Genomic DNA, 10,179 nt, shown 5'->3' on the forward strand with positions numbered 1-10,179 from the left:
GGACACACACATGATTGCATTTTGTTGCATGTTACTAACGATGAAAAATGGCAACTTCAAATAGAGCTTTAATTTCAAATAAAGTAGTTTTCAAACTTAACTGCTGTCTTGAGGATAAAAGTGGGATGTCTGTGACAGTTGTACTACAATGTGTATCTTGCTCCATACAGTAGCTCTGCAGCAAGGGATCACAGGTGGTTTGTGGTGGTGGGAAGACCTTGCTCTTACGGTCTGCAGACTTACTGTACTTGCAGAATTCCACCTTAAAAGTAATTGGATGTGTCTGTAACTCAGAGAAGGTTTGCTAAGCAATGACACATTGCACTTGGATCTGGAAGCATAACATCTGGAAGCCAAATGTTAGAGGCGATATAAAAGGGCCAGCCCAACAAACCAGTGGGGCATTTCTAAGCCAGGAACATCCTCAGGATGGACCTTGTCCTTCTCTGTGTGTTCCTGCCTCTGGTGACCGTGGCATGGGGCCAGTACGGTGACTATTACTATGGTCCCTATAACTACGGAGATAATGATGAATGGGTCAATGTGTACCGCCAGGGTTTCAACTTCCAATGCCCACACGGGCAGGTGATCGTGGCTATCAGGAGTGTTTTCAACAAGAAGGAAGGCTCCGACAGACTGTGGAACTACGCCTGCATGCCGGCGGCCCAGAGCCTCGGTGAGCCGACAGAGTGCTGGTGGGAAGAGATCAACAGGGCAGGAACTGAATGGTAGGATACCCCCAACCATCCCCGGAGGGCACAGCCCTGATACCCCCTGTGGAATGCGGGTGCTAATACTGTGGTCAGAGCAATGCAAACGCATATAAATGCTGTCATAACCAGTGGCTTCACTGCCCTGAACGACTGCCTGAGACTCATTAATCACGATGCATATGTGCGAGGTAATCAGCATCACATTTGCCTTCTCTGTAGCAATTTCTTGCTGGAGGGTCTCAATGTGCTTTAGAAATGCTGTGTCGTTTGGTCACTCACAACCTCAGCTGCAAAGTGGTTCGGTCTTGCTATTGCTGTTTCACAGATGAGGAAAATGAGGCATGAACCTTCAGTGAGGAGAGGACGAAGTCCCTCTTGAAAGGCCACGCATTGAATCAGTGACTAAACTGAGGAACAAATTGTAAAATTCCTCACTCTGTGCTCCTGCTCTTACCACTAGAAAAAAAATTCTTCTCTGTATTGCACTGGCTTTTATCTTTGTGTTTTTGTTGCTAAGCTTTTTGGCTTAGGCCCAGTCAAAGGCTGTTTTCTTGTCATGCTGGTACTACAGGAGCCAAAAATCCACACTAACGAGCGATGATGGTGGCATATATATGCATGATAATGATAGCAGATGATCATGTTAATTCCCTAATACAGTCAGTTTTGGTTAACTAAACATTACATTTTCCATCAGCCTTAGAGGTAAAGGTGATCACATTTTATGGCTACAATAATTTCTGGAAATATGTATAGTGTTTCATGTTTAGGCAGCACATACCCATTATTTAATTATCTTCTGATTCTTTCATGAAATGTGAAACACAGTTTTGGAAAACTCTGAGTTTGAAATATTCTTTGGACAGAATGAAATGAATGCAAGAATATTTTCAAATACTTGAAATGGTTTTGTTCCAGAAATTGCAATGTGATTTTTGTAGATTTCATGTTATATGGGAACAGGTTAGCAACGAAATATGAAGCTTCTGCTTTTTAAATGATTCAAAATTTTGTTCTGAATTATTCATAGTCTTTCATTTACCACGTGATACATTCCTATGGCTGATGCAATTGCTAAGGAAAAAAAGATTGACCCTGTACTTAATTTTGGAATAAGAACTGAAAAGAAAGGGGAAGGGCTGCAAAACAGGGTGAAAGAAGACACTGTGGTAATCCTGGATGACTTCTTCATTTTTCATACATGAATGCAATTTCTACTTACTGCATAGTAATTTTGAACTAGACTTTTCTATTGTTCAAAATAAAATTATTATTCTCTTTCTAAAAATCCCTGGCAGCAATTGCTCAAGTTCACTTCTCACAAACAGGATACTGTATAAGTCTATACAGAACATTTTCTTCTGCTATCTAACCATGGGGCCATATTCATCACCATGCTCTTTATGCTTAGCATGACTACGTCCACAGTATATTATCTGAATCTCATTTCCTTCACCTCTTAAAAAAATCTTTCCACTTTGTCCTCTTTCTTGCCTACATTTTTTCCTATTGCCAACCCTATCTTTTCTCCAAATGTATTTCTTTTCCAACCCCTCTTTAATGTGTTTAACTCTGTTTCACTCTCTTTCCTAGCTTTTGGAGTTATTTTAGTTATTTCTTCCCTAGCTCACCTTTCCAGTCTGACATCCTTACATCTATCTGCCTTTTCTGCATAAATCTCCTTCTTTCTTTCTTTCTTTCTTCTATTTTTTGGGGAGGGGGGAATACACCAAAGTGATTAGGGAACACATACCCCTTTGCAAAGGTGAACTTGTGCTCCTAATTACTTGGGCTATTTCCATAAATCTCAGCTAGCTGTGCCTGGTTGTGTTCTGCAGTTTTCTGCACCTAGGGCTGAGCTGGTTGCATTTACAGTGCTTCATGGAGAGAGCCTTGCTGTTAGCCAGCACGTCCCTCACCGTGCCCAGACGCTGCTGTCCAAGAACCCAGCAGGCTCATCCCAGACTGAAGTGAAAGTGTGCGCCAGCAGGCAGACAGCCTGGAGTGTCTTGAGTGCAAACTCAAACCTCAAATTAATGTGACGGCACGGATGTAGCCTGTCGGGCCTTTGACAATCCCACATCTTTTTTCTTGGCAGTCTTACTTCTCATAGCTGCCTCTCTTTTCTCTCTCTCTTCCATGCCCAGCTCAGCGCTATTTGGAGCCATCCCCAGTTCTAAAGAGATTCACTCAGTAATCAAGTGGGACCACAAATACGAGTCACAATCTGTACCATTAGTTCCTGTTTGGCCACCTCTGTTTCCCCGCTGATCTTCTGACAAACCAATCTGTTGGTGAGCAATACATCATCCTCATGTCAGCTGACACAGCACTCTGCTGGACTCACTAGTCCATTCCCCATCCATGTAGGATGGACTGTAATATTCCTTCTTCAGCTCTGCCTCACAGGGTATTTTGTCTCACCTTGCAAATCACATCCAGGGAGATTCAATGGCTTGTACCACCAATAACTACAAAGCTGCCAAGTTTTTCCTAAAGTTTAAGCTACGTTTCCTCTGCTGTAATTGAGGCTTTTTATTCCTTGCCCTACCTTCACTGAATAAAGAGAACAAGCACACTGCATCCTTTGTAAAATCTCTTTTAACTTATTAGTAGGTAGCAGCTATGCCTTTCCCTCACCCACGCACCTTCACCCATGCTTTTGCTTTCAGGTTTACCACGTCTCCATCCTTCTAGTTCTCCTTTGGAAGTTTTATATCCCAAAATTCCTAAGCAAGCGCTGATCATACGTACAGCTCTCCTCTGAATTCCCTCCAGTTTCTCAGCCATGTCCCAGAAACTCTAGTCTGGCAGAAACACCAAAAAATGACCTCTGACAAATGATGTTTACGGCATTTCACAAATCACCATTCCTGACTGTTGTGCAGCTGCACAACAGAGACAAACCCAAGAGAGGTTTCTTTAGAAAAGACAACAAACCAAGAAAAGCTTTAGAGAGAAAATGAAGTGGGAATATAAAGCAGAGAGAAGAAAGAGTCTCCAACTCATTATTTTCTTTGCCATTAGCACTGAGGGGGGAAATGGCAGAAATGGATGTGGGGAGCATAGGGATAGGAGAGTTGAGGGGACTGGAGGGCAGGAGGGAACGACTGGCAGAGCTGGTTTAGGTAAGCTTGCTTCCTAAACTAACACTAGGTAATATATGGACTTCTAGGATTAAACCCGTAAGACTTTGCATCTTACAGATATGAAAAAATTATTCAACAGAAACAGGGCAATGACACAGATCCACATTAGGCATCTAATCACGATGCCTAGTTTATGACATCTGCCCCCTTCCAGAGTCAATGGAGAGAAACAGGTACTCTAAAAACTGCTCTCTGGGGCACCCCATCTCTCCCAGAAGCAGACTCACGAAGACCAATCACCTCTGACAGTTGCCTAGAATTACCTACTGGCATTTCAGAATACACCTAACTATAGGTGCTTCGCTTAATAAATGCATCCCTGAAGTTAAGCATATGCGTACATACACTTCTGAAGACAGCATCTTCTTTTGTGTTTTGCTGAATGGACATGAGAAGCCTGTGAACATGTTACAAGACTCATAGAGAAAATTTTGGCAATAGATTTGATCAGATGACCAGGGATGCCTTCTCAGCTTCATTAATCTGTGAATATGTTTAAAGTTAAGTACGTGTACACAGGCTTTGTTGAATCTGTCCCAACACCTTACTCCTGCAGAGGCTATCTGCTAACCAAGATGCTATTCAATATAGGGAGCAGAATTTGTTTCTGGATAATTTGCAAATACTCATGTCTGGAGCAGGGAAAAGTCTTCAGGACATCCCCTGATTCTACACAGTCCTTCTAATTATTTGTATGCTGCAACATCTCAAGGAATCCTGCCTTTTCAGACAGAATAAAGTTTATGATTTTAGTTCCATTTGTACTGGAGGAAGCTTGACCTTGGGTAAATATTTCACCACCTAAAAAAAGGTAAGATCTGAGTGATTGCTGGTGAGACTGATCTTCACTGCTTCTCTGAATACTACAGAGTTGTCTCTACAAACCAGCCTTTGAATGAGGTACTTAAGAAAAACTATTTTTCTTGCCTGAAAGTGATTGTACCAAAGGACAGGGATCAAACAAACAAACGAACAAAAGTTTGCAAGTGAAAGACAAGCAACTTTTCCTTCCATGAGAAAATGTTTGTTTTACACTACAGAATACAGATGGAACTGTGCCATATCCCCAATATACTCCTAGTTACCCATAAGGCACAAAGCAGAAACATTTCCAGCCAAGTGGTATTTAATGCATGTTTATTGCCTCTTTTCCTTGTTTAGACTTCTGAGAAAGTATTTGGATGGGACTTGGAAAAAACAGATATCTAGATTCTCCCTCCCCACTCCCATTCTCACTCTCCTTTGCCTTCTCTTTAAGCGCACAAACAGACACACACACGCAGATCCTTCAAGTAGGCACACAACCCTATTTCCCACAAACTGGGTGCAAAGACAGACTCATGAGCAAAGGAAGTGTCTGCAGGAGCCTCCTGTTCAGGCGCTGGCAGCACACCCCGGTACATCTGCGAGGAACTGTTTTTGTTCTCAATCTCTGACCAATCCCAAGTCTCAAATCTGAGGCTGTATTACCCAAACCCGATAATCAAGCTGCCCTTTCAAAACATTCCCATTTGTGCTATCTATGCAAACAAGTTAATTTTCTTCAAAGCCCTAGGTTTATGTTAAAGGGATAGTGCTACAAGCTCTTAGCACAGCTGCAATGGACTGAGTCCAGTGGGAGCATTTGAGGAGAAGAGGGGTGTTTCTGTAGATAGGGAGGCCTCATCGGCGACTGTCAGGAAGAAATCAACAGGGTGAATAGGGCCTTGCCTTCCTTTTGGGCGGGGAGGAGAAAGTAAGTCATCACTGACCCCTAAATGAAAGAAAAAGATAGCTGACGATGATAGTAAGCTTGCCTTTGGCATGTGGAAGTCATGACAACACATCTCACCACCCCACCACAGATAGTGAAGACTCCTCGTAGAAGTGGCCATTGGAGACTGGCATGGCCTAATCAAACACGGAAAAGTCGTTCCCTTCATCTGAGTGCCAGTGTTTCAAGTGTCCTGAGCCTGCCCTCAGCCACTTATCTCTCCCCACTCACCTGTAACAGACTGACTGTTAAATTAGCTTTCATCATGCGACTAACCAAATTACACAGAGGGAGGACACTCCACAAAAATAACTCAGGAAAGCAGGACAGGGCCTCCCCTCCGCAGCTGTATGAAAAGGAAGTTAAGTTTTGGATATTGAAAGTAACAGGTTTTGGTGAAACAACACTCCAGGAAAACAGTCTATCTAATGTCTTGTTAAAAAATGCCTCCCACACTCTAACCGTGGTCTTACCAGCTGCATGAGGTTAGGCAACCTCTCTCCGTATTCCCTCCAGGGAGGACTACAGGTGAAAGCATGCAGTGTTATTTCCATTGGGTCAGTTTGCCATGGCTGACATATCTCCATAATATATAGATTCATTCTGTTGTGCCAGGCTCTAGAGAGATAGCTTTAAAGTAATTAATGATGCAAGTTTTACAGGAGCCATCTGCTCTACAGCAGAACAGTGGGATTCTTTTGAAGTACATAGAATGACACTCTCAGGTTACCCTGTTATGAGGAACAAATCGCCCTTAATGCAGCATGACCCAGTGACTACTGAGCTATGTTTCAGACTCTGCACGTTTCCAGAGAGCTTCAGGGAGCGCTGCCCGGTCAGTGTGGCAGGGTCTCAATGCAGGCTCTAACAGCACCACTTACTGCATCTTGAACTTGGGCTTCCCTGAGCGGATTTGTAGTGAACAGGCTTCCTCTTTGGGTTGTCATCCTCAGGACAACACGCTGCTCTGGCTAGTTCCTGATGTATCTGAGGGACAGGGGGCCTCAGAGACAGGTTTACAACACAGCACCAGCATTAGATGGGGCACAACACTCTGGGGCTTTGTCTAGCAAAGGGCAAAAATAAGATGTAGGCATAATTATAAAGTGTCACCACAATTGGTGCCATTGCTCAAAACAATTATACTGTTGCAAGCAATATTTGTCTTCAGTCTGGCAGGCAACTGTTGAGTCAATGAGGTACACACTTGGCCGCTGAGGCTATATCAACGTTTGCAAATAATGTGGCACAATTTAAGTGGATCTGTAGGGTGAAACAGCTCATGCATGGATGCAAAATCCACATATGCATTTTGAGTGGGTTTGTTTCAAACCAGCTCTAGTTTGGTCTCACAGATAAAAGCTCATTGGTGAACAAGGAAAGCAGTCCTGACCTGAACTAAACTGCTAACATGGTAACATGGATGCACACTTTGGTTGCTTGCCATGACAGAACTCAGCTGTACAACACTCATTAACCAGTTCAGAAGAAGATTTGGCAAAGGAGAGGCTTTTCACAGCAATTGCAGCAGGCCAGGAAAGTCTCAGCTACCATATCCCTGTTACTACACAGGACTCCCCCCAAAATAAGGCTGCATAGCTTACTCACTTTCTATGAAACACTGCAGTCATTTCCAGCAGAGGCAAACAAGGGAAGGGAAGGGCAACTTCCCATTCAACAGCACCTGACCCTCACCACCACCAGTCTTCCCACTCCCCCACCTACCAGCCAGCTCACCTCCTCTTCTCCCAGTACCAGATCCAAAAGGCAACTCTTCATGCATCGCAGCTTGAGCCAACTAGAAAAACAAAACAACCTATCCATTGCCAAGTCTAATCCCACACAGTCTCAGCCGGTTTCTCATGCTCTTCTGCATTCACCTTCTAAGAGGTATCTTCCTCTCTTCGTAGCAATGTCAGGATTTCATGAGTGAGGAGAACCCAGTGTCATGAACTCTGAATACTGAATTATCCTCTGTAACAAAAGTGCTACAGAGTGGGTCTAGTAAAAAAGGCTTTTTTTTTTTCACTTGGCCATAAATCAAAGGTCCTCAATCACTAGTTCTTATTCACCATTCTGGTTTGCAGAATTTGCTGTGACAGGAGTAGTGAATTCAACAGAGAAGGAAGAAATCCTCACATATTAAGTGTTGTTTTCAGACTAAAAAGGTGTGTGGGGCGGGATTGCTTGTTTCCCTTGAAGAACTACTTTCTGCTTGTAGGAAAGAGGCCAACTGGGAAAAGGAAAGAGAAAAAAAGATTTTATATGAGCTCACAAATAAGCACTCCAATTTCTGAGAACATCTCTTCATTTTTGGAGGAATATCTGGATTTTACTTGAAAATTAGAAAGATCATGGAAAAAAAATCCTGTGTTATCTCAAAGCTAAAGAAAAGTACTTCGACGTCACTATTATCTTTCTTTCACTGAACCGAATATTGAGCTTGAATAACAGATTGCAGGACTTTGTCTGTATGAGACAGAAGTAGAGAGGGAGAAGTGAACATGAGCTTAAAAGTGTATTTTAAATTTTACTTTGAAAGTTTTTAAAATAAAATGGCAATTTAATTGTAAGACATGACTTATGTCCAGTTATACTCTCCATCTAAGAAGCTAATTTTTAAGGCACCTCCAAATATTATTTTTTCTAAACAGACTTTTCATGAGAAGATAGAATCAGGATCAAAAATAACCAAACCTTCCTAAAGTTTGGTGCCCAAATATGTGTGCATGTACACATAGGAGTGCTATGTTAGCTAGATTTTTTCCAATCCACTAGAGCCAGAACAGTCCATCAGCAATGTCCCTCTCAAGATGAATCTTTCCATCAAAACTGGAGTGTATTAGTAGAGGTGTCAAGAAAATAAAAACTGTTGTAGGGCAAAGAGAGCAGGAAAGAGGGCAGGACTTCCCAGACTGAATGTGAGCAGCTGGGGAGAGAAAAAGAGAAGGAAGAACCTCCCACAAAGACGAATATGGGCAGGAATATCAGATGCTGATTGGTGAGGATAGGAAATTGCAGGGCAATGCCGAGCCTCTGAGAGGAAGTGCAAAGGAAAAGGAGGAACGAAATGCTCCCGTTATTGCACCTATGCAAGAGAGCTAGAAAATCCCCCAGGAGCACAAGGACTTGAGCAGTGGAAATGCATGTAACTGGGAAGGGGGAGAGGCAGAAGAAGATGAAGACACACAAGTTTGGTTCTACTTTACACAGATTAATGCAGAAAAGTGCTCATTTTGCAACAGGTACAACCTTCCCTCTATTTCTGTGTATCAACCTTTCTTCCATCAGGATAACACCAATCAGCTGCAGCTATCCAATATGTTTACACAGAGTCTTAGCCATATGTCCCCGTGGCCTATGTGCCAAAAAACAGAGCAGCTTCCTATCAAAGTCCTGCTGAAATCCTCTGAGTGCGAGCCAAACTGCCTTACTTGGTGTGATACCATAGCAACTCGGAGTCCCCATCATTGCTTAACTCTGAAGGTCCTCGGCAGAGTCTCACAAAGCACAGCAAGTATGTGTGGCCCCAGCCACGTGGGAGATGCGGGGATACAAACAAATGTAAATAATCTTGTCTGAACAACAGAACACGGTGGAAAGGACATACAGAAGAGACCCCTGCTTCAAAGGAGGAAGTGGAAAGTTAGGCAGAGGAATTAATCCCTGCACTGGTCAAAATTGATCAGTTTTTCAGCTTCTGCAGACAAACACTTGAGCCTCACACTTTGCGAGCACTAACACCTGTATGCACAAGTGAATGACTTTCCAAACACCAAACTCTGCTAGACGATGTATTTTCCTTTCTGGGAACTCCAGGCTCATTAAAATAAACTATGAGGTCATTGAATGAAACTAGGGGAAATTTTTGGTATTTGTTAATCATAAAGTTACTTCTGAAAGTGTCTTTTGGATATATCAATGCATTTGATTTTATGGTATCGCAAGGAAGGTTTGCTACAGCTCTAGGCTGCCAGTTTTCCTTGATGAAGGAAAAAGAAAGAAAAGGAAATGGAAGAAACTGAATTCCTGTAATTTTCTCCACTAGGGAAACAATGAGGCTAGGAGGGTGCCTGAGAGAATGAGCACTCAACAGCTGAGTTAATGAGCTGTCTGATTTCACACTCTCCTTGTCTTTAGTCTCCAAGAAGCAAGCTATTCAAATGGATTATCACTTGAATTACTTTGGGTATCAGTGTCCAGACGCTTGTAGGGTGTGCAGAAAGAGAAGCATATATCTGCATGCTTAGGGACCAAGTCTATTCTACTTGAAGGCAGTGATTTACATGTATGACAGAATTCCCGAGTACACAGAAAGCATGAAGCAGATTTTTCTTTTGAAAATCCAGTCATAAAATTTATGTGAGTCTTGTAATTTCATAACATCTGCGTCTCAGTTTAGCTCCTGTGATTGTTATCAAATCATGATTTCATCACAAGCCTATAATGTTTTGAATTAAGAGTGCCTTCTCCTGGAGACAGGTAATTGAGAAAGAAATAAAATAAAAGAAATTGCTGAATTTCTCTTATAAAAGAGTTTCTGAAGCTTCTTTTTTGTAGAGAA

General features: G+C 42.5%; 1 protein-coding gene across 1 annotated transcript in view; it reads left to right on the top strand.

The window, feature by feature from the left end:
* The first annotated feature begins 404 nt into the window (after positions 1-404).
* DPT (dermatopontin) overlaps positions 405-10,179 on the top strand; it is a 27,646-nt gene continuing 17,871 nt past the window's right edge. The window contains exon 1 of the mRNA XM_009289692.2: positions 405-728. Within this exon, the coding sequence (XP_009287967.1) occupies positions 430-728 (299 nt within the window). The 5' untranslated portion in view covers positions 405-429. The remainder of the gene's footprint in view (positions 729-10,179) is intronic.

Source organism: Aptenodytes forsteri, unplaced genomic scaffold, assembly GCF_000699145.1.
Source record: "Aptenodytes forsteri isolate BGI_AS27 unplaced genomic scaffold, ASM69914v1 Scaffold61, whole genome shotgun sequence".
Taxonomy (NCBI): domain Eukaryota; kingdom Metazoa; phylum Chordata; class Aves; order Sphenisciformes; family Spheniscidae; genus Aptenodytes; species Aptenodytes forsteri.